General features: G+C 38.8%; 1 protein-coding gene across 1 annotated transcript; it reads right to left on the bottom strand.

Moving 5' to 3' along the window:
• Window positions 1–5,015: 5,015 nt before the first annotated feature.
• On the bottom strand, window positions 5,016–24,122 carry LOC118637209 (cathepsin S-like). Its single transcript, XM_036272409.1, has 8 exons — window positions 24,045–24,122; window positions 22,745–22,865; window positions 20,250–20,372; window positions 18,672–18,821; window positions 16,070–16,297; window positions 14,906–15,071; window positions 13,022–13,124; window positions 5,016–5,202 (listed from the first exon to the last, which is right to left on the bottom strand). The coding sequence occupies exons 1-8, from the start codon at window positions 24,068–24,070 to the stop codon at window positions 5,103–5,105; spliced, it is 1,017 nt and encodes a 338-aa protein (XP_036128302.1). The 5' UTR covers window positions 24,071–24,122; the 3' UTR covers window positions 5,016–5,102.
• Window positions 24,123–24,811: the final 689 nt, after the last annotated feature.

Below are 24,811 nucleotides of genomic sequence, written 5' to 3'. Positions count from 1 at the left end.
GTCAAGACAGCCTCTTTAATAAATGATGTTGGGAAAATTGGACAGCTACATGCAGAAAAATGAAACTAGACCATCAACTTACACCCTACACAAGAATAAACTCAAAATGGATAAAAGACTTAAATGTGACTCATGAATCCATAAAAATCCTAGAAGAAACTGTAGGCAACAAAATTTCAGACATCATACGCAGCAGAATTTTTACTGATACATCACCTAAGGCAATAGAAACAAAGGAGAAAATGAACACATGGGACTACATCAAACTCAAAAGCTTTTGCACAGGGAAAGATACAATCATCAAAACGGAAAGGCTACCCACTATATGGGAGAGCATAATTGCCAATGATATATCAGATAAGGGGTTAATTTCCTATATATATATATATAGAGAGAGTGCTCATACAACTCAACAAAAGAAAGACAAAGAACCCAATTAAAAAATGGGCAGAGGCCCTGGCCGGTTTGGCTCAGCGGTTAAAGCGTTGGCCTGCGTCCAGAGAGACCTGGGTTCGGTTCCCGCTAAGGGCACGTACCTCGGTTGCAGTTTGTCCCTGGCCGTGGTTGGTCATGCGGGTGGCAGCCACTCGATGTGTTCCTTTCACATCGATGTTTCTCTCTCTCTCTGTTCCTCTCTCTCTCTCCCAGTCTACCTGAACAAAAAGTGGAAAAATGTCCTCAGGTTAGGATAAAAAAATAAATAAATAAATAAATAATAAAAAATAAAAAAAATGGGCAGAGGAACTAAATAGACACCTCTCCAAACAGGACATTCAGATGGCTAAGAGACATATGAAGAAATGCTCAACATCACTAATCATCAGAGAGATGCAAATTAAAACAACAATGAGGTATCACAAGTTATGGTGAGGGTGTGGAGAAAAGGGGACTCTAGTACACTGCTGGTGGGAATGCAGACTGGTGCAGCCACTATGGAAAACAATATGGTGTTACCTCAAAAAATTAAAAATTGAATTGCCATTTGATCCAGTGATCCCACTTCTAAGAATATACCCTAAGAAGCCTGAAACACCAATCAAAAAGAATATATGTACCCCCATGTTCATAGCAGCACTATTTATAATAGCTAAGATCTGGAAACAGCCCAAGTGTCCATCAGTAGAAGAATGGATAAAAAAGCAGTGGTACATATACACAATGGAGTACTATGCAGCTGTAAGAAAGAAAGATCTCTTATCCTTTGAGACTACATGGAGGGACCTGGAGAGTATTATCCTAAGCGAAACAAGCCAAACAGAGAAAGACAAGTATCATATGATCTCACTTGTTTGTGGAATATAATGAACATAACAGTCTGAAAAATGGGGTTGTCCCAGAGATGTGGAAGTGGGGTACAGAGTGACAATCCCCAGAAGAGGGGGTGGTGGGGAAGAGATAAACCACAGAACTTATATGCATGTATGCTTGAACAATGGACATGGACAAAAAAGCTGGGGACAGGGCAGGGAGGGAGGAATCAGTGGGGGAAAAAGGAGAAACATCTGTAACAAAAATAAATTAATTAATTAAAAAAAAAAGAAAAAAAATATACACCTTTTTTTTTTTAATTTTTGTTTTTTTTTAATCCTTACCCGAGGACGTTTTTCTATTTTTTGTTCAGATAGAGTGGGAGGGAGAGAGAGGAAGAGAAGGAGAGAGAGAAACAGCGATGTGAAAGGGACACATCGAGTGGCTGCCACCCACTCGACCAACCAGGGCTGGGGACAAACTGCAACCGAGGTACGTGCCCTTAGCGGGAACCGAACCCAGGTCTCTCTGTACCGCAGGCCGACGCTCTAATCGCTGAGCCAAACCGGCAGGGCTACACTTTTTAAATAAAGGAGGATATCAATATATATTTTCTTATTTTTTGAATTGAAACAAAAAAGCATAAATTGTTTAAATCATTACCTACCAGCAAGAAAGAAAGAGAATAGTATGGAGAAGGCAGAACTACTGGCTAGACTTTTTTTTGTTTTGTTTTTTGTTTTTTCAGAATAGTTTTATTGATTTTTTAGAGAGTGAAAGGAAGGGAAAAGAGAAATATCAATGTGAGAGCGCAACATGGATCAGTTGCCTCCTGCACGCTCCCTACTGGGGATCGAGCCCACAACCCAGGCATGTGCCCTGACCATCAACCAAACCAGCAACCTCTCAGTGCAGGGGAGAACGCCCAAATAACTGAGCCACACTGGCCAGTCCTAGGCTTCTTGAATATACTTAATTTTGTTAATTTGGCTTTGGATCCATATAAATGTTTTACATAATTGTAAAACAAAACTACATACATTTAAAAAGCATCCCTAAAAATCAGAAGTAAAATGAAACAAATGCATCTAACTGTGTACATAGGTAGTGGCATAATGATAGAGGCAATTATTCCAGGTGAGTTTAAAACACAGTGATTGGCCCTGGCCAGTTTGCCTCAGTGGTTAGAGCGTCGGCCTGCGGTCCGGAGAGACCCGGATTCGGTTCCCGCTAAGGGCACATACTTCGGTTGCAGTTTGTCCCCGGCCCTGGTTGGTCGTGCGGGTGGCAGCCACTCGATGTGTCCCTTCACATTGATGTTTCTCTCTCTCTCCCTTCCTCTCTCTACCTCCCACTCTATCTGTACAAAAAATGGAAAAATATCCTCGGGTGAGGATAAAAAAAAAAAAAAATAAATAAAACACAGTGATTGACTAACATCTTTAGTGGGATATCGCCAAAATTTGGGGGAGTATCTGTTCCCCCTTAAAATATTTATTTATTTATTTATTTATTTATTTATTTATTTATTTATTTATTTCCTCACCCGAGGACATTTTTCCATTTTTTGTTCAGACAGAGCAGGAGGGAGAGAGAGAGAGAGAGAGAGAGAGAGAGAGAATATGGAGTGGCTGAGAGAGAGAGAGAGAGAGAGAGAGAGAGAGAGAAACATGGAGTGGCTGCCACCCGCACGACCCAACCAGGGCCGGGGTCAAACTGCAACCGAGGTACATGCCCTTAGTGGGAAACAAACCCAGGTCTCTCTGAACCTCAGGCAGACCATTTAACCGCTGAGCCAAACCAGCCAGGGCTAAATTTTTTTGTTTCTATAAGTTTGAGATTACTTATTATTGCTAAAATTTCCCCTTATGCTACACAATAAATTTTTTTAAAGTACTTAATTCCTAAAGGATCCATGGATAGAATTCAGAGAATTTGTGAATTTATATGGGGAAAAAAAATACATCTTTATTTTCACTAACCTCTAACTGAAAGTTAGCATTTTTTTGTATAGTCCATAAACCACAATAATATTAGCAATATTTTATAACCAAAAGAAAACTCAGGTATTTTCATTTCACATAACAGTTTTTGCAGATATCTTCAAATATCATTTATACTCATCACTACTTCAAATTTGTGATAGTTATTAACTCGTTATTTAGTTCATTTGTAAAGAAGCATGTACAATATATTACTATAGCACAAATGTAAATTTTAACATTTTAATAACTATTTCAATATGATCAGTTTCCTTTGTAATCCTATGTATTTTATTTTATGCACTTAAGAACATTATTCTGCGGAGAATAGGCTTCATCAGAATGACACAGGTAAAGAACCCATATTTTTCTTCTATTTATTGTGCTTGAAAAATTGTGGGCAAAACAAAAACTAAAGAATAATCAACTAAATACTTATTAACTATAGTGTTTCTATATACTTTTGATGATAATTATATAGTATAACCATGTTTTTATAGTTAGCAATTCTTGTTCTTTAAAATGTGCTTTATGGAGAGGGAATAAGAGATAGTGAAATTAGTTAAGTTCAGTTTAAGATATACTAATAACCTCATCCCAGACATATTTTATGTCATAGGCAAGAACTTATAAAACTTAAAATTCTTGCTGCCTTTTCAGAAGCCATCTACAAATCCATAGCAGTTGTGAGGAAGATAAATCTGAATTAGATAAAAATAAGTAATGGAATATTAAATATTAAAAGAAATTCAGTTTGGTTATTTAATTCAGGTTGACTTAATTATTTGCCCCAAAAAGGCCCTGGCCAAATTGCTAATGAGTAAGTAAAAATAATTGAATTAGCATATTAATTGTTGGCCATTACAATAATTCTTACAAAGTGTGTGACAGATTTTCTCTTAAGCATTTTTCTACTTCATTCATTTAAAAAATTTATTTAGTCCTTTTATGTGCAAAGATACAATCTGAACCACATTAATAATTTAATAGTTTCTTCTACTGAACTTGCCATAGCCCATCATCAGCATCCCACAATTTACATTCTCATGATAGACTATAATATTACCTAAGAATAAGAAAAGAATGGTATGTGGTAATGATACAAAGTTGAAAAGACAGATAATTATTAAGCATTTATATACCATCTGTAAACGAGGCGGAACGAGGTGGTGCAGGGTCTCCAGAAGTGCAGGTTTATTGGGAATTAGCCTGCCGGAATACCTCTAAGGAGAGAGTCGCAACGGGCTTGTACAGACTACGGATTTTTAAACTCATGGCTTGGGGAGGGGGGTGTCATTCAGTCGAGGAGATGTGGTCATCTTTGATTGTTTGGGCCTGGGGTCTCCCGAGTTCTTGATTGGTCGGGGGCTGGGGTCTCCTGAAACTTGTTTTTCTTGTCCAGTGACCTTTTGCAGTTTGGGTGGGTTAGGGTGGTTCCATCATTCCATTCCCCCTGACTGGTGTGATGGGTTTTGGTTTTCTGGAATGAGAGGCTTAGGGAAAGGTTAAACTATAAGAGTGATGGTTTTGGTTTCTTGGAATGAAAGGCTTGGGGCAGTAATATGGAAGTTAAGAGCTAACACCATCAACTTACAAAATGATATCAGGTGTACATAAAAAGACAAAGAGGTGAAATAAGACAATGACAAATTGTATTAGGTGGACTAATTCTCATACAGTTATATCTACAGTACATTATTAAGTTTCACTTAGCAAATTTTTTCAAGATCTGTAAAGTTAAAAAAATAGAAGAGACAAATTATATATTTATATTGTTCACAACACATTTATTTCCACTGGTTACAGCAGGTAAAATTAAGTGAAGAGAAAGTGTTTTATCTTTCTTGACTTGTTATATAATGAAGAGATCCTCTAGATTTCTGGGTAAGAGGCATAACTAGCAATCCCACAATGATTTCTACTGTTTCTTGCCATCCGAATATATCCTCGGTCACCAAAATGGAGGCCCCAGCTTTAGAAAAACAAATAACAGAAAATTACAAATGAACACCACATTATCAACTTTTTATCTCTCAGATTATTTTTCTCATAAAGCAACTATATATAAAAAGCCGTAAAAGCCCTGGCCGGTTTGGCTCAGCGGTTAGAGCATCGGCCTGCGGTCCGGAGAGACCCGGGTTCGGTTCCCGCTAAAGGGGCACGTACCTCGGTTGCAGTTTGTCCCCAGCCCTGGTTGGTCGTGCGGGTGGCAGCCACTCGATGTGTCCCTTCACGTCGATGTTTCCCTCTCTCTCTCTTCCTCTCTCTCCCTCCCACTCTATCTGTACAAAAAATGGAAAAATATCCTCGGGTGAGGATAAAAAAAAAAAAAAAAAAAGCCGTAAAAAAAAAAATTAGAACAGAATAATATATTAATTTTCCAAGGGCTTTTCGGATATTTTTCAAGGAAGTTTGGAAAGCTTTAGAGCTATACAGGGTGTGGCAAAAGTAGGTTTACAGTTGTGAATACATGAAACAAAGAATTTATTCTTGTATTATTATTTATTAATTATTGTATTATTTTCCATATGACCAACTATAAACCTACTTCTGCCTCAACCTGTATTGATGAATAGGCTTAATATGTAAAGAAAACAATGTAAGGTCCATTCTAAATTGTAATCCTCCTACTTTGTAAATATGCCTTATGCAGAGAAAGAGTGTTTTTATTCTGTCCAAGGTCCCACCTCTAAATGCTTTTGTATAATAGGATCATAGGTGGCGATTATCAATCCAACTTAAATTCCTTTAGAGAAGGTCAATTAAGAAATATTTTTAGCAACATCATCAATTGGTTGCCTCCCACATAACCTCAACCAGGCCCTGGATTGAACCTGCAATCTAGTACGTGCCCTTGACCGGGAAACAAACTCAAAACTCTTTGGTCCTCTGCCGACACTCTAATCACTGAGCCAAACCAGCCAGGGCAGGCATTTCTTACTCTTTATTATGGGAATAAAATACCTATCTCATAGATTGCCTTTAAAATTAAACAAGAAATCTATTTAAAGTACTGATGTGTCTGTTCATAGTAAATGCTCAATAAGTGAAGGTTTTTATTATTATCCAAGTATGAGTCTGTCTGGTTGGACTCAAGTAGAATTCATCCTCCTTTTAAAAAATATAGCTTTTTTTTTTTTTTTGATGACCAATAGTCCCAGTTTTCCCAGGATTGTCCTGGTTTTAAAAATAAGGTTCTATGGCCCAGGAAATCTCTTAAACTTAACAGAAAGGAGTGGTTGATAACCTTTCCTTCTCCCTGTCTAGTATAGTCTACAAACTCATTAGACATTCCTTCTAAAATATATGCAGTTTCCTTGGTAATAAATTGCAGTCCTACACTTCTTAGGCTGTGCCAAACACTGTTCAAGTCATTGGGATTATGGAGGTTAACAAGCTAGTCTTTTTAAAGCCTACATTCTGTTGGGAAACACATAACAAAGAAGTACATAATATGATATAAGTATCATAAAGAAAAGTAAAGCAGGGTAAGGGGACAGGATGCAGTGTTGGGAGTCAGGGTTACATTTTAGATGGAATAGTAAGGGAATGCTTCTCTGAGGAAATGTTTGAGCAAAGACCTCAGTACAGTGACAGTGCGAGTGATGCAGAGACCTGGGGAAAACTTGGTGTGTCTCAGAAACAGCAACAAGGCTAGTGCATTAGAGCTGAGTGAGAGAGGGGAAAGTCACTGGAAAGATAGGCTGTGGCTTGATAAAGTCATGCTTTTATATGTCGTGGGTTGTATTCTGAGTATGAAGGAAAGCCATAAGAGGGTTTGGAGTAGGAGAGCCACATTACCTGCTTTATTATACTTTAAAAAGATCATTCTGGCTACTGAGTAACAGGATTGACTGTAAGCAAATAAGAGGGGAAGTGCTTACCAGTTGGGAAATTATTGCAGTAGAGACAGATGGTGGCTTGAACTAGAGTAACAACAGAGGTATTGAAAGTAGTTAGATTTGGAATAATTTAATGATGGTGGAAATGACAAGATTTGCTGGTGGCTTGATGTGGGGTATCCACTGAACAAAGAAAGGGTGGCTCTGATGTCTTGGCCTGGGGTAGATGCTGTTGGCATTTACTGAGATGGGGAAAACTGGGGTACTAGCAGAGAGTCAAGAGTTCTGTTTTGGACATGTTAAGTTAAAGAGGCCTATAGATATGTAGGCGGAAAGGTCAAGTGATAAGATGTGGGGCGTGAAGTCTTCAGCTCAGGAGAGAGGGGAGAGCTGAAGATAGAAAGCTGAGAGTCAGCACACAGATAGTGTTTAATACCATGAGACTGAATGAGATTATCTAAGGAGTGGGCCTAGAGAGAGAGGGAAACTGAGGACTGGGGCATTCTAATACTTAGAAGTGCGGGAGAATAAGAGGAGCTAAGGAACTCAGGAGACTGAGAAGTAAAGTAGGAAGGAAACCAGGAGAATGAGGTTCCCTGAAAGTCAAAGTGTTTCAGAAAGGAGAAAGTAATTGTACGTCAAATGTTAACAGGGCAAGTAAGATGAGACCTGAAAACTGGTTAATGAGACAGGATGGAGGTAATTGGTAATTTTGACAAGAGTGATTACAGTGGAATAGTGGGAATAAATACATGATTTGAGTTATAATCTGATATGCATATTCTTAATATCTTTGTAGACAAATTTCTACCTTCATTTTTTTTTTTTCTTAATCCTCACCTGAGGACATTTTCTGATATTTTCTTCATGTAGAGTGGGAGGGAGAGAGAGAGAGCGAGAGAGAAATATCAACGTGAAAGGGACACATCGAGTGGTTGCCACCCACACTACCCAACCATGGCCGGGGACAAACTGCAACTGACATACGTGCCCTTAATGGGACCGAACCCAGGTCTCTCCAGACTGCAGGCCAATGCTCTATCCACTGAGCCAAACTGGCCAGGGCTGTAGACTAATTTCTAAGAAAAATTATTTGATTATAACTTTTTCCTTTTTAACCATTTTTCAGACTGATTCCATGAAGAGGAGGCAGTGTGTATGAATTTAATATAGATGCCTATGAAGTAGGGTATAGATGCCTATACCCTACTCTACTTTAAGAGTCAGGATTTCTTGAAAGATCAGACCATAGTTTTCAGTTAGGGAAATGGAATAGGTTCTGTTTTTCAAGTTATATTTCATTTTTCCTTATCCTCACCTGAGGACATTTTTGCATTTAACCTCAGAGTGGGAGGGACAGAAGGGGGAAGAGAAAGACAGAAACATCAATGTGAAAGGGACACATCGACTGGCTGCCACCCACACAACCCCAACCGCGGCCGGGGACAAACTGCAACTGAGGTACATGTCCTTAGCAGGAACCGAACCCAGGACTCTCTGGTCCGCAGGCCGACGCTCTAACCACTCAGCAAAACCGGCCAGGGCTCAAGTTATATTTCAATAACTTAACCTATTTAGGGATGAGGATGAGGCATTTTTTTAAATATTAAAAATATCCAGAAATTTTTTATATTATTCCATAATATAAATTTTATATTATAATTACTCATAGGAGATTTTTGACACCCTTTACTTATGCAGTTAAATAAGTAATAAGCAAATACTAAAAAGAACTAAACAACCAATCACATAACAAATTATTCTTTATGAAGGCTGAATTTACATATATACTTTGATTATGACCTTTCTTTCTTTTTTCTTTATTTCTTAAGATGCAGGAAAAAAGCATCTTGAAAAAGTTTTCATGAAAGGGCAAAACACCATTTACTTTTTAAGAAGCCAGAAGATGTTACTAATGCTCACCTGGCTACACACATTTCTTCCCTCATATATTGCTTCTATCAGCTGAACATTTCATTCATTTAGGTTTGTTTTTCTAAAGAAACCTGGACATGTTTTGTAGATGTCTTCATCCATCCTACCTATGAACCTCAGCTTTACATTTTCCAAACTACTTTTTGACCAGCCCTCCATTTGTACTTCTGTTCTCGTTTGCTCTGGCTATGTCTCTGGTTTTTGCTCCAAAATTTGAAGCTCACTGCTAGAACTCTGCATTCTTTAAAAAGTCCTCAAATAAAGCTGTAGTAAGCTTCTCCTTTTCCAGTTTTCTCTAAATATGTTAATCTGGAGTTGGCAGTTTTTGTTTTTGTTTTTGTTTTTATCCTCACCTGAGGACATTTTTTGTTCAGATAGAGTGGGAGGGAGAGAGAGAGAGAGAAACATCGACATGAAAGGGACACATCGAGTGGCTGCCACCCGCACAACCCAACCAGGGCCAGGGACAAACTGCAACTGAGGTACATGCCGTTAGAGTGTTGTGCGGTATACTGAAAGGTCACAGGTTCGATACCCAGGTTGTTGGTTCAATTATTGGTCAGGGCAAATATGGGAGGCTACCGATTGATGTTTCTCTCTCGCATCAATGTTTCTCTCTATCTCCTTCTCCCTTCCTCTCTCTCTAAAATTCAATAGAAAGCATGTCCCTGGATAAAGATTAAAGAAAAAGAAGAAGAAAGAAATGCAGCAGAGAGTTTATAAAGCAGACAAGTGTTTCACATTTCTGTGCTTTAGCATATGCTTTTTGGGTCATTGGGCAATGTATTTACCTCCTCCAACACAGGAGCAGTCCACTCATCTGAAAACTTAGTACAAGTAGTGAATCCTCTGTGGAGGCAGTTAGGCATCTCCTCCTGTATGGTCCCAAAGTCATTTAGACATATATCCTTATACCATGATGTGTTGTGTTTTATTCTTAAAAAATATATCTAATTCCCCATTGGACTGTGAGCTCCTTCAGGAAAAGATAGTTTCTTATTAATTTTTTATCTCCATGGCCTAGATAATGCTTGTCATGTTATAGATGCCTAGTAAATGCTTGTTGAATAAATAAGTACTGAAAAGAGATTTTAGATTTAAACACTAAAAGAAATAGAAAATCTTCAAGAAGAACTGTTTTGCCCTGGCCGGTTTGGCTCAGCAGTTAGAGCGTCAGCCTGCAGTATGAAGAGACCCGGGTTCGGTTCCCGCTAAGGACACGTACCTCGGTTGCACTTTGTCCCCGGCCCTGGTTGGGTTGTGTGGGTGGCAACCACTCGATGTGTCCTTTTCACGTCGATGTTTCTCTCTCCCGCTCTCTCTCCCTCCTGCTCTATCTGAACAAAATATCGAAAAAAATGTCCTCGGGTGAGGATTTAAAAAAAAAGAAGAAGAAGAAGAACTGTTTCAATAGAGAAGGGAATTTAGAATACTTAGTATTAAAGAGAAATACTGTAAGGAGTCAACAAGATATAAGTGAAAATATTGCTTATTTTAAAAGAGCTATCATTTGCCCTGGTCAGTGTAGCTCAATTGGTCGGATGTCCTCAGTGCATGAGAGGGTTGCCAGTTGGATTCCTGGTCAGGGCACATGATCCGGTTGCAGGCTCTATCCCCGGTGGGGTGTGCAGGAGGCAAACGATTGATGTTTCTCTGTCACATTGATGTTTCTCTCTCTCTCTCCCTTCCTCTCTCTCTAAAAAAATCAATAAAAACATTAAATAAATAAATAAAAAGTGCTTTCATTGGGCTAGAAAGACCTAAGCTGATCAGTATTGTGAATGGATTACAAGTGAACCAAGATATTGGTCCCTTCATCTATTTTCCCAGTGGGCCATACAGATACTACCGTTTTCTATGTGTGAGGCGAGATGAAAAGGGAGGGAAGCACCGTTTTTTCGTCACGGTTTATGAAATATTTACTTCCAGTAAAGACTTGGGGGGTGTTATGGGTTGATTTGTCTCTCCAAAATTCATATGTTGGAATCCTGACCCCTGGTATCTTATTGTAACTTTATTTGGAAATAGGGTCATTGCAGATATAATTAAGTTAAAATGAGGTCATTAGGGTGAGCCCTAATCCAATATGACTGATGTCTTATAAAAAGGGTAAATTGTACAGTATGGGAATGAAGTCAGAGATTGGGTTGATGCTTACACAAGCCAAGAAAAGCCAAAGATTGACAGCAAACCTTCAGAAGTGTGAGGAAAGGCATTAAAAATTTTTTTTTCCTCACATCCCTCAGAAGGAACCTACCCTGCCTATGCCTTGACCTCCAGCCTCTAGAATGTGAAGACAATAATTTTGTTTTGTTTTGGTTTTTTATCCTCATGGGAGGACATTGTTTGATATTTTGTTCAAATAGAGTGGGAGGAGAGAGAGAGAGAGAAACATCGACGTGAAAGGGACACATCGAATGGCTGCCACCTACACGACCCATCCACGACCACGGACAAACTGCAACCGAGGTACGTGCCCTTGGCGGGAACCGAACTCAGGTCTCTCTGGACCTCAGGCCAACGCTCTAACCGCTGAGCCAAACCGGCCAGGGCTAATTTTTGTTGTTTAAGTTACTCAGTTTGTGGTGCTGTGTTGAGGAAGCCCTGGAAAACTAACTCAAGGAGAAACTTCAAAATGCTTACGTTGTAACTCTTCATACCTCTCTTTTTTCACTCTAAATCTAGAAGCTACATTCCTGTATTTGTGGATTATATAAGTGTCAACTAATCCACATACTGAGCGGCTGTTAGGTGCCATGTACTGTGCTAAGGATATAACGACAACACAGAATCTCTACCCTAAAGGCACATGGAAAATATTGGATTGATGGATAAACAGACAATTTAATTGGATTGTATAAAGTATTCCAGTAAGCATAGGACATTTGGGGAGCATAAAAAGACATTTTACTCAGCTCAAGGATTTAGAGAGAACTTTCTGGTCTAAATGATGCCTGAGCTGGTTTTGAAGGAAAAGCAGGAATAAACCAAGTGAGGAGAAATGATGTTCCAGGCTGAGGGAACAGCATAACCAAAATATGAAAATATTAAAGATAGAATTATATGAATGGGAACTGTAACTGTGTATCGTTGAGTATAACGAGAATCAGAAGTGTGAGAAGGAGATGCGGCTGGCAAGGCAGGTAGGGACCTCAGCATAGACAATTTGTCTTCTCTACTAGGGAACATTAATTCTGCACTGAATGGTACCAAATAGAGTAGTTGTAAGCCCAGGCTCATATTTTAGACAAACCAGTTTGGAAACAGAATGAAAGATGGATTTGAGATTAAAGTTAGAAGGCTGCAGGAATAGTTGAGGCAGGAGATGTCTAAACTGGAGCAGTAATAGAAGAAATGGAGAGGGAACAGAAGCAAGGACAGAGATGAGGTAAAATTAATTTGACTTGTTGCTTGATTGGATCTGGAAGGGTCTAAGGCAAAGCCATAGAATCTCGAATTGGGTGACTGTGTTGTGTGGTTTTGCCATTTAGTGAGATGGGAAGTTCTGTGGAGGGACAATCTCATGGAGACGGTGCTGAATTCCTTGGACATATTGAGTTTGGAAAAACTAAGATACACAAAATGGGCTTGTCCAGATATTTAAGTCTGAAGTTAGGGGCAGAGGTCAGAGCTAGAGCCAGAGATTTGAAAGTATATAGTATATAGCTAAAATCTTAAGAATGGAAAGATGATACCCAAGAAAAATGTAGAATAAGAACAGTAATGATCAAAGGATAGAGCCCTGGAGGAAAGACCAACATCTGCGAACTAAGTGGAGGAGTAGGTATTCATAAAGGACATCAAGAAGGAAAGATCAGAGAAGTATTTTAGAAGTGCTACAGGGCACAATAGGAAGTGAAGAAATGGGGGCATTGAGTAATTTAGAATGTCACTTTATAAGATGTTATCATTGTCAATATCATGATCATCATCGTAATTACAAGAAATCATTTGTTGAGGCTCCCTCTAATTCCTGATTTTAATTAAATATACATTCGAGTACAAATATATTACCTGTTTTTCACAAGCCAGTAGTCTTTCCCATTAAGGTTACCATAGCCAACCACCAATACAGCATGATTCACCCTTAGAGTGCAGGTTCGGTCATAGTAGACACCTGAGAATAAAATATGGGTGGAGACAAAAAGGGAAGAGTATGTGACAATGAAGGACATTTGAAAATGCTATTAGTTTTATTAGACTGTTTTGCATATAGGGCTAGGTTAATTATAATTTTAGGAACATAGCCCTGGCCGGGTGGTTCAGTGGTTAGAGCATCAGCCCGTGCATCAAAGGGTGGAGGGTTCAATTCTCAGTCAAAAGCACCTATCTGGGTTGCAGGTTCAATCTTTGCCCCAGTCAGGGTGCGTGCGGGAGGCAACCAATCCATGTGTTTCTCTCACATTGATGTTTCTCTCTCACTCCTCCTCCATCCCTTTCTTTCACTCTCTCTTAAAAAAAGCAATGGAAAAAATATCTTTGGATGAGGATTAACAACGACAAAAATTTTAGGGACCTATACTCTAATGTTTAAACTATTTAGATTTCAGTCCAGCCAGTGTGGCTCAGTGGTTGAGCATCAACCCTTGCACCAAAAGGTCGCTGGTTTGATTCCTGGTCAGCATACATGCCCAGGATGTGGGCCCGATCCTCAGGGAAGGGCATACAGGAGGTGGCCAATGATGTTCTCTCTCATCAATGTTTCTATCTCTCTCTCTCCCTCTCCCTTCGTCTCTCTCTAAAATCAATAAAAGGAAAAAAACAACTTTAGATTTCATAATTCTTTGCCATCAATGCTGTATTTGTCATTTTCTTTGCCATGTTTGGCATCAATCCAACAGAGTTCCCTCAGAAATTTTCTTTGATAAACTGCCACCCTTTTATTATCATTTTAAAACTTATATACAGTTCTATTTTTTTAATTTATGAAAGAGAGACAATGATTTGCCTTCTACCTCCTTATGCATTCTTTGGTTGCTTCTTATATGTCTCCTGACGGGGGCTCGAACCCACAACCTTGGCGCATCCCAACAACACTCTAACCAACTGAGCTAGCCAGTTAGGACCTACTGTATTTCTTTGTAGATATCCCTAAATTGTTTTTTTTTTCTTTTTTACAATTTTTTTATCCTCACCGGAGGACTTTTTCCATTCTTTATTCAGGCAGAGCGGGAGGGAGAAAGAGGAAGAGAGAGAGAGAAATATCGACGTAAAAGGGACACATCGAGTGGCTGCCACCCACACAACCAACCAGGGCCGGGGACAAACTGCAACGGAAGTAGGTGCCCTTAGCGGGAACCGCACCCGGGTCTCTCTGGACCGCAGGTTGGTGCTCTAACTGCTGGGACTAACCGGCCAGGGCCCTAAATTGTTTCTTCCATACATTTTCATCCTTTACTAGATTAAGTGATTTTTAAGGTGAGGTTTAGAAAAAAAATATAGCCTTCCCTTTGTCTGATACAATGCCATCCCATTAGTGGGTGCTCTCCTGTACACTGCTGTGCTGTACCTACAGTACACAGTGGTACAGTGGTTAGAAGCACAGGCACTGTAGTCAAGTTGTACAGTTGACCATCCCAGATGACCATTTTCAGACAGTGTGACTTCAGGCAAGTTAACCTGTCTAAAACTTGGTTTTTTCATCTGTAATATGGGGTTACTGTGAGGATTAAATGAGATAATGCATGGAAAGAATTCATCATAGTACTTGGCATATAGTGTTAGTAAACTTTGGTATCACTTTTTCTAATTAGAACTGGGTATAAAATGTGTGTATGAACCGGAGGATTCTGTTTATCCTACTCAAAGCATTCAGGTGGAGTGATGGGGAAAGATAATATTCCTCCTTCCAGTGCAAGGACAGAATAGAACTAGAGGATACTATATCTGAGTTTTTACCACTTTTGTAGAGGAAGAAAGAAGGACGCCTCGCATCTATACAAACAGACACGGGTCCTTTATTGGCCACAGCTTCTTTCAAGGCATCTTCACGGCCGGAAGGAAGTTTAGTATACTTTGAACATGTGGCAGCTCGATAATTTGAGTTATACTGGCACTTTCCATCCTGCCAAAAAAAAAAAAAAAGTATAAATAAGATAAAGAAATATACTTCAACTTCTTTTACAAATCATGTTTTCTTTTGTCATTTAGCCTTTTCAAGTGTCTTAAGTTACCTTCCTGTTTTTGAAGAAAGAAAAATAAAATCTTCCAAAGCCTAACAGTTCAAAGTTTCATTAATAGCACAGGAAATACAGAACTCTCCTATTGTTTTAAATTCTGGATATCTTCAAATATGCAGAAGTTGCCGGGATAATGTCCCACAGACTCTAAGATGGATTGTAGGGGTATACTACATCAAGATCATAAACTCTAGACTAGAACTTTAAAATCTTTTTGGTGATATGTATGCAAGATGATGTGCAGTTTAATGATGGTTTATAAAGACTACATTAGAGTATATTTCATGTGGGAAAGAGAAGGTTACCAATTCACGTTTGTTTATACAACTATACTTTTAAACTGCTTAGTAGGAAAAATAACTTGAAGGAAATAAACCAAAGTAATAGTGGATAATGTAGAAGGTTTTCGAATGGTGTTTTTTATCTTTTCTAAATTTTCTGCAATATGGGTATATTACTTATATTATTTAATTAAATGTATAATGAACTTTTAAGGAGGAGGAACAAAGCATTACTTAGCTTTTTAGTAGGTAGAGGAATGATGTGGTTGATGATCTGAGAATAAGAGTGAGTGTAGGAGGCTACAGGACAAAAAGTTTAAATACCAGGCAGAAATATAGGAAGAATTTTAAGGAAGGTTTGCTGGCAATTCCTTTTTAGGTATGAATTCTATTTGCTTCTTTAAAACCAATATGCCACTGGTAATTAAGAAGGCTCCTGCATAAGAGAGAGAACACCTGAGAATCCAGAATCTCTAATCGGGGTTCTCGCACACATGACACTGTTTCTCAAGCAATTTGCTTGGTGGTGAGTTTAGTACAGTCAGTCAAGGGATATCAGATCATGGGACAGGGACAGTCCAAAACGTTGGCTTGTGACATACCACGCCTTTGTAGGGATAGGAAGCTTCTGATTGGATGCCATTGTTGTCAATGATATATTGGAAAGCCTGTGTTGGGTATCCACCTCTGCAGCCTTTATTGCGGTACTTTTGAGTTGCGCAATCCACCAGGTTCTGTGGACTCAGAGATACCAGCTTTCCTGTCTTCAGCTTCAGCTGTGCTTCCAGGGCCCCCACAGCACTGAAAGCCCAACACGAACCACAGCGACCCTAAAACAGAGATAAAGTCATGCAGGCAATCGTAGAAAGTCAGTAAGGATGATTTCATAACACAACCTGAGCAACACCAAATATGTTAGCCCTATCAGTAATTACTGGAAGAGCTTCTCCCACCACAATTTCCTCTCCTCTTAGACCAGTGATTTCAACTAATATGCCCCAGCACACCCGTGTGCCTAAAGAATGTTTAAAACATGCAATACCTCACTAATAAGGGGCTCGCATCCCTTTCATTAGATTGTCAAATAAAAAAATGACAGCAGCCTTGGCCGGTTTGGCTCAGGGGTTAGAGTGTCAGTCTGAGGACCGGAATCATGGGTTCATCCTGGTCAAGGGCACGTACCCGTTTGCAGATTGTCCCTGGCCCTGGTCGGAGTCGTGCAGGAGGCAACCAGTCGATATATCTCTCTTACATCAGTATTTCTCTCTCTTTCTCTCTCTCTCTCTCCCCCACTTTATCTAAAAATATTTGAAATAATATCCTCGGGTGAGGATTCAAAAAAAAAAAAAAAATGACAACAACCAACACAATAATAGCTGTCTGGTGTGAATGAATTGAAATTATACCTATATAGCCCTGGCTGGTTTGGTTCAGTAGTTACACCATGAGCCCTTTTACCCAAGGGTCACAGGTGTGATTCCCAACAAGGGCACTTACCTAGGTTGCAGGTTTGATCCTAGCCCCGGTCAGGGGTTATGCAAAAGGTAGCCAATCTCTCTCTCTCCCTCCCTCCCTTTCTCTCTATCTAAAAAAATAAATAAATACATAAAAATAAAAATAAAAATATCCTCGGATGAGGATTGATAAAAAGATTATACCTATTTTTTTTGTGTGTCAGACACCAAAGATATTTTTTTTTTGGTGTGCCACAGAGTTTTTGTAATTAGTTTATAGTTGCTATGAGATGAGAAAAATTGAAAATTGCTGTTTTAGGCAATGGGAATGAAGACTAAATACTTGCTCATTCTCTGGGCAAGGTTCATCCTTGATAGAAATTTGCAAAGGCTGAGCTCAGAGCATAATTGCCATATTCAAACATATTAAGAAGTAGTACTTATTAATTACATACTAAATCCAAGCTATCTTCACCCATAAGTAAAGGAGATAGTTGCCTACAGTAAAATGATTTTGAGAGGAGCTAGAGTGATTCCCTTGACCTAAAATACCTTTCCTCCTGACAAATGTTAACTGAAACATAAGTTCAAAATTTCTTTTAGCTTCAGATTTTAAATCAAAAGATATTTTACAAACAGAAAAGGTGCAGAGGGTCCAGAGCCCTATAGTAAGTGTCTCACTGTCTTCTTTTCTCATTCCACCCTGGTCTCTACCCAGAAGAATCAAACTGAATTTGCTTTTGGTTAAAGAAAAATCACCTATTAGCCCTGGCCAGTTTGGCTCAGTGGTTGGAGTGTTGGCCTGCGGACCAGGGAGTCCTGGGTTTGGTTATTGCTAGGGGCACGTACCAAAATAAATAAATAAATCACCTATTAAAATGCAAACACCCAGGGAAAGAAGTTCATTAAATTATTTATAGTCAACACCTAAATATGTCGTTTATCAGATCTTCCCAAACTTTTATTTTAGAAAAGCTTCAGTAGGAAACCCAAAACTAGTTGAAAGAAAAATAACTAGGTGGAAAAAGAGATCAGCAGTACCATTCACTTCTTAAGTTGTATATTCTGCAGGGGTCACAAGTTGGGGCAGCTGCTCAGAATTCTCGGATCCTTCCTTACCCAGACCTCTAAGGCGATACATTTGTTTTACTCTTAGTTATCCCTAACTAATTGAGGATTTTTGTAGCTTTTTTTTTTTTTTTTAAACAAGTAAACTAAAGGAAATATGAAAATATAGAATAAAAAAATTTAAAACCCCTATTTCTTATTCCAATAATGCAAGCCTAGTCACGAGTTAATTTGGCTGGTACAATTTGTAGAGCACTCTGAGCTCTAGCTCCTTCCTCTTCTTCAAACCAGAATTTCGTTAGTGAGATGCGGGAATAAACCGCCTGTTAGATACTGTCTCAACACAACACTGTTCTCAAGCAATTAGCTTGATGGAGGGTCCAGTGCAGTCGATGGATAGCATGAGCACTGAAAGTTTGTCTTGACCCGTTTGCTTATGTCGCAGCTTTTGTATATGTGGTTCTAACCACGGGTGTTCTAAGCATTGTGGGGAACACGAGTAAAGTACGATGTGTGGTCCTGGCCCTCAGGAAGCTTACGATTTAGTTGGGAAGATGAAATAACAAAACGAATTAGAAAGTAACATAAGGGAGATTCACTGCCAAATTATGTAGCTAGACTAAGTATTTAAGGAAGAGAGAACTCTACCTGGGGCACAGGGGCCTGAGATGATAAGACTCACCTGGTTTTTCACTTCGGTAACACACCCCTTGTTTCTCCAGTCCACAGAATCAGGTAATTTCTGATTAGGGTTTGACTTATAGGTGGCATTTCCCTGCCATTGGCTGGGAACTCTCAGGGAACTCATCAAAGACATCACTTCTTCACTGGTCTACAAGGTAAATATAAATATCTCTTTTCACTTATATCCTGCTTTTCAATATCCCAATAACTGTAACTGTGAACATATTTAACAACTGAGAAAAACTAGTGGTAGTTGTGACCAACATAGATACTGCTAACTACCTCGTAGGTGACTTATTTGGGTCTCTTCTTTACACTTACATTTTGCATTAGTATCCCAGCTGGACATAGGGAAGGAGAAAAAGAAAACTGTAAAAAGTAGAAGTTACAGGGAGACAGATTTTTGGTTCAAAGCAAGGCCTAATTTTTATTACAGAGCTGTCTATGCCCTGGCCGGTTTGGCTCAGGGGTTAGAGCGTCAGCCCTCAGACCAAAGAGTCAAGGGTTTGATTCCCCGTAAAGGGCACATACCTCAGTTGGGGTTTGGTCCCAGGCGCCCTGGATGGGTTGTGTGTGGGGCAGCCAGTCGATGTGTCTCTCTCACATTAATGTTTCTCTCTCTCTCTCTCTCTCTCCCCCTCCCACTCTATCCTCAGGTGAGGATGAAAAAAAAAAAAAAGAGCTGTCTAAAACGTGGACTGAACTGATTTTCCTTGTGAGAAAGAATTACAAAGGAGAGTCCCACATTTAAGTGGGAATTTAATCTACCTCAGGTGTTCCCTTCTAAGGGGTACCATGATTCTTTTTTTTTTCAATAAGAGTTTATTAAGCCAAATTGACAACATATGCCAGGGAGCAAGATTGCAAATGCTCCTACGAGTCTTAATTTTGGCCACAGTGGTACAGTTTTGCACAAAAGAACAGAATCTAAAATGGAAGATTATTTGTGATAGTAAATGCCCACATTCCCCAATTACGAAAGCAGGTGGACCATATTAAATGGTCAGTTTAGACTTTCATAAGTATGGTAACTACTCTAAAAGAGTATGAGTAGTCTTTGGATAATGCTTTAAAAAAGTAATTAAGCCCTGGCCTGTTTGGCTCAGCGGTTAGAGCGTCGGCCTGCGGTCCGGAGAGACCTGGGTTCGGTTCCCGTTAAGGGCACGTACTTCGGTTGCAGTTTGTCCCCGGCCCTGGTTGGTCGTGTGGGTGGCAGCCACTCGATGTGTCCCTTTGCGTCGATGTTTCTCTCTCTCTCTCCCTCCCACTCTATCTGTACAAAAAATGGAAAAATATCCTCGGGTGAGGATAAAAAATAAAATAAAAAAATAAAAAAGTAATTAAATAAAAAGCAATAGAAGTCTGTGATTTTAAAATAAAGAAGGGATTTGTTTAGGAAAGTGGTCACAGTAGGGCTAAGGAATTTATACAAATTCTTGTTTTTAAATTCTACACTTTTCTAATGTTGTACATATGTAGATAATTTGCTTTTGTCATGTACTTTCAAATTGCTTTTGGAGAGACAGAAATCATGCTTTCCAAGAGATAAAAATAGGATTCTTTGTAGTTTACCTACCATGTCTGCCAGGTGGTTCATGCCTAGATCGTATGAATGCATTCCCATCGAATGTTCCAGGTTGTGAAGCATCACAAATTTTAGATTCTTTTCCCAGATGAGACGTCGTGCTTCTTCCTCATTCTAAAATATAAGGAAAAAAACATAGTTATACTGAGTCCTGCACAAATAAGTGTTCAATAATGAAAATAAACATTACAAAGCATTCTACCAAATGTGCATCTGTCAGGAAGCATGCAAATAAAAAAATATGTTCAATGTAATTGGTAAGACTGCACAGTAATCTTATTCTCGCTCTTAGTTACTTGAGCACGATTAATATTATTTTATGACATATATAATGAACTTCCTTCATCTGCTAAAAAGGTTTTTTTTACAAACTGCTTTTGGCTGAAATATATCCTTTGTAGGTGGAAAACTCACTTAATCTTTACAGGCTTTTAAAAAAATGTTTATTTTTTACCCTCACTCCTGAAAAATAGTTTAATTGAGGATATATTTCTAGCTATTTTTCTTTAGTGATTTAAAGATATTTCTCCATAGTCTTCTGGTAATTATTATTGCAAATGTAAGTCTAATCGCTATACTTCCATTTTTAACTTGGGTAACTTTGGTGATTCTCTTCCGCTTTGATATTTTGCTGCTTCATTACATGTATCTGGGTCTGGGTTTCTTTATGTCCTCTCTTGGGTACTTTTGATTGAAGGATACAGGGCTTTTTTTTTTCTTTTTTCATATCTAGAAAATTCTCAACCAGTATCTCTTCAAATACTGCTTCTCTACCATTCCATCTAACTATCTTCTTTAGACACGTCTATCAGATGTAGTTTAGAGCCTTAAACTCTTTTTCATCCCTTTTACCTGCATTTTCATAGCTTTTTCTTCTTATTTTCATGTGCTGCCTTGTGGGTGAATGTTTCACTACTATCATTCAGATTGCTGATTCTATCCAACGCTTTCCAGTCCAGAGTTCATATCCTTTTTATTGAGTTCTTAGTTCAATTACTGTATTTTTTATTTTCAAGATTCCTAATTGAATGTATAATTTATTTTACACTTTTTTATTTGTATTGATGTTATTTTGTTATACACACACACACACACACATATATAATCTTAAAATCTTTTTTGATTCTATTATTTTAATTTTATCCAGAGTGAATCCATATTTTGACTGTTGAACATGCTGCCCTTGGGGAGCTTCATTTACGTAGGACTGATGTACATGGAATACAATGTGCATGGTGCCTCCTAAAATGACTGACCCTCATCCCCACCCCCAAAGCTATAGTTTCCAATAAGTAATAACCCAATGAGCAGCCAGCAACAGCTCTTTTCTGCCTCACTTCATTGAGTGCTAGAGCCCAGGCCCAGACCTTGGTTCCAGGTAGCAAGTCTAGATGCAGCCCCCTCTCCCTTAGAGCAAGATGCTACTGTTACCCCAGGAGTGGACATGTACAGACATACTTCCAAACCACTAGAGGGGAAAACTGGAATAAAGAAAAATAAATGTAATGAAGTATTTGAAAGGAAAAAAGAAATGAACTTTGAGATATATAAAGTAGAATAAAGTAAATTAGAATATTAATAGAAAGTCATTTCCATTTCTCCTTAGTGAGTGAAATCATTAACAAGAGAGATAGTTTTTATTCAACCAGATAGTGGCGCTACCTGCACATCTAACTCTAGTTGACTTTAAAATTAGAGGCCTAAATTCAAAGGGGAGTGGGTGAGGGTGAAGTTTATCACCACCAAGAAAACAACTCAGAGTGCACATTCTACTCGAAGCATCTTTTTTATACAAAAACAAGTAAATGCATAATCAAGTAGTAAATACATAATGTTTGCCTACAAAGTCAGAAATAGTATAGTTATAGAACTTAGTTATTTGGAGCACTAGGGTTAAGGTCTTAAAATCAATCAGTAACTATGCTTTGAAATGACAAAACAAGGACAAAGTGGGAAGTGAGACTCAAGAAACAACATCTGATAGCACTTCCAGGTGCCAGGGACGGAAACATGGGTCTTTTATTTCCTAAACATGTACTCTCTTCCCCTTGGCCTGGGACCTTCATTCCCGTTATCTGCTTTGCTTGCTCCCTGGCGTCTCTCAGTTCTCTGCTCAAATATCTCCTTTCATGTGAGGCCTTTCCTGACCATTCTGTAGAATAATCACTCCCAGCCTCTTCCAGTCATCATGCAGGGTCCTTTCAACCCTCCATGTCTTGCTTTATTTTTCTCTACTACCATCCAACATACTACATACCTGCTTATTTATTGACTTATTTCTTGTCTCCCCTACTAGGATATAAGCTCCATCAAAACAGGAACATTGTTTTGTTTCCGGCTGTATCTCTAGTACCAAGAACATAATCAGGGAAGAAATGTGAACGTAACATTTATTGAAAACACAGCTTGTAAGAATATAATTTGAGAGGGAGAAAGCACAGAGTACTAGAGTAAAAGCGAATCACTCAAGTGGCAATATCCTCTACCTTGTCCTTGTATTCCTTGCCATAGGTTTTCTTCCAGAGATCCCAGTGATGATCCAACGTGGGGTCTTTGTGCAGTTGTGCCATTGAGCACCCCAGGAGAACCCAAAGCAGCCATTTCATTCTGTTCAAGGAAAGATCACGGAGGAAGAGTAGCTATTAACTGCATATATTGTGACCATATCTTTCATAACAAAAAATAGCAATGCAAAGTTTGTCAGAGGGACAAAATATTACAAATCAGACTTATACGGGAAATTTGGGGGGAATGTACAGGGTGGAGCAAAAGTAGGTTTATGGTATTTTGTATGGAAAATAATACAATAATTAATACGAGAATAAACTGTTTCATGTAGTCACAACTGTAAACCTACTTTTGCCCCACCCTGTAAAGTCACATGGAATAACTGCAGATTCATGCTTAGAAGTACTTTAAAAAGTGGTTTTCAGAAATTTCCTGAAATTTGGTAAATCACATTCAAGTTTGGAGGTGTTGCAGGAAAGCAGGGACTTTCCAAGATTTGCCAACAAATCTAAGCAGTGGAAATCTTCTTTTCTCATTAAGACGAAGACAAACATTTGAAAAATCACTTATCTTCATAATTTTTTAATGTGTAAGTTCTTCTTAACTTTTTAAATAATTTAAAAATAATTTTTCTTTACTGATTTGGGAGAGAGAGGAAAGGAGAGGGGGAGAGGGAGACACATCAACAAGACACAATATCAATCGCTGCCTCTCCCACGTCCCCCACAGGATGGGGTCCACCCGGCCTGACCAGGAATAGAACCCCTGGGCTTAACTGGCCTATTTAAAGGTGGTTAAAAGACAACTCTCATGTATCATTTTCACATCCAAGGGTCATTTCATTTATTTTACTTTTTAAAGATTTTTCCCCAACAATCAATATATCTATTTTAAAGGAAGCAATTAACTACTTTTGAAAACACAACTTATATATTTAATACAAAAAGACTTTAACCAAAATTCAGCTCTTTCTCAAACTGGATGCTATTTTCTCTTTTGTTTCTTTTTAACTCACAATAACTAGAATTGTAACCATGTAAACCTTCAAACTATATTCCAAAGAAGCTACGTTTCAGCCTCAGGTTTAGATATCCAAGCACACATTAACTTTTCAAAAATAAATTCTTTTTAGTCAAAAATAGGAGGTAAATTGAGCGATATGATTTTTTTAGTTTCCTATCTGAAACCAAAGATTTAAACCCTGGCAGGCAGAGCAAGCTAAAAACACAAAGAGTTTAAAGACCAAATGGGAGAAAAAAGACAATAGACAGTACATACTTAATGGAACCAGCAAGTGCTCCCATACTAAGAATGCTTGAAGGTGGGCTCTCTCCAAAGATTCCAAAGACAGCAAAGAGACTTCAGCTAACTGTACTTTAAAAAGAAATTGGAACTTGTCACGTGAGGTATCCACAAAGAGGAAGTGAACTTTCATTTAAAATCTGATACATCGCCCTGGCTGGCTTGGTTAGTGATTAGACGGTCGGCCTGCGGTCCAGAGAGACCCACGTTCTGTTCCCACTAAGGGCACGTACTTCAGTTGCAGTTTGTCCCCGGCCCTGGTTGGGTCATGCAGTTGGCAGCCACTTGATGTGTCCCTTTCACGTCGATGTTTCTCTCTCTCTCTCTCTCCTTCCCAGTCTATCTGAAGAAAATATGGAAAAATGTCCTCGGCTGAGGATTAAAAAAAAAAAAAAGAAATATTCTCTCATAGTTAGAAAAGAGGAAATACTGTCAACTTTTTTCTTGTCCTCTCCTGGCAAGGTCTGGAAATATATCAGAATTTAGGCATGGAAAAGAAGAATGCCTTGAAGAAATGATCAGGAAGCAAAATGTAGCAGGAATTCCTTCCTCTTGTGTGTTCTCCAACCACCATGTTCCACCCTGCACTTACCTGTTAACCTTGTCCATCCCTTCCAAGTCTGCTGGAGATAGTGGAGGAGACAAGTGCTGAGCACATGCTGATTATCCATTTTCTACCGTTTCTGGTTGTCAGTACAAATGTGTGTGTTTGTGTGTGTTGAATCTCCCTAAGTGAAAATACT

Source organism: Molossus molossus, unplaced genomic scaffold (genome assembly GCF_014108415.1).
Source record: "Molossus molossus isolate mMolMol1 unplaced genomic scaffold, mMolMol1.p scaffold_m16_p_20, whole genome shotgun sequence".
Lineage (NCBI taxonomy): Eukaryota > Metazoa > Chordata > Mammalia > Chiroptera > Molossidae > Molossus > Molossus molossus.
Note: the sequence above shows the minus strand (reverse complement) of the source record. Positions and strands in the feature narration are given on the sequence as shown.

Bases quoted from the DNA above. Each gene is read 5' to 3' on its own strand.
- LOC118637209 (XM_036272409.1), bottom strand. From the start codon at position 24,070: ATGGGAGCACTTGCTGGTTCCATTAA. The intron at 22,866-24,044 runs GTATGTACTGTC...TTCCTTGAACAG, and splicing joins GCACTTGCTGGTTCCATTAA to AATGAAATGGCTGCTTTGGG. The intron at 15,072-16,069 runs GTATGTCACAAG...TTTTTTTGGCAG, and splicing joins CCTATCCCTACAAAGGCGTG to GATGGAAAGTGCCAGTATAA.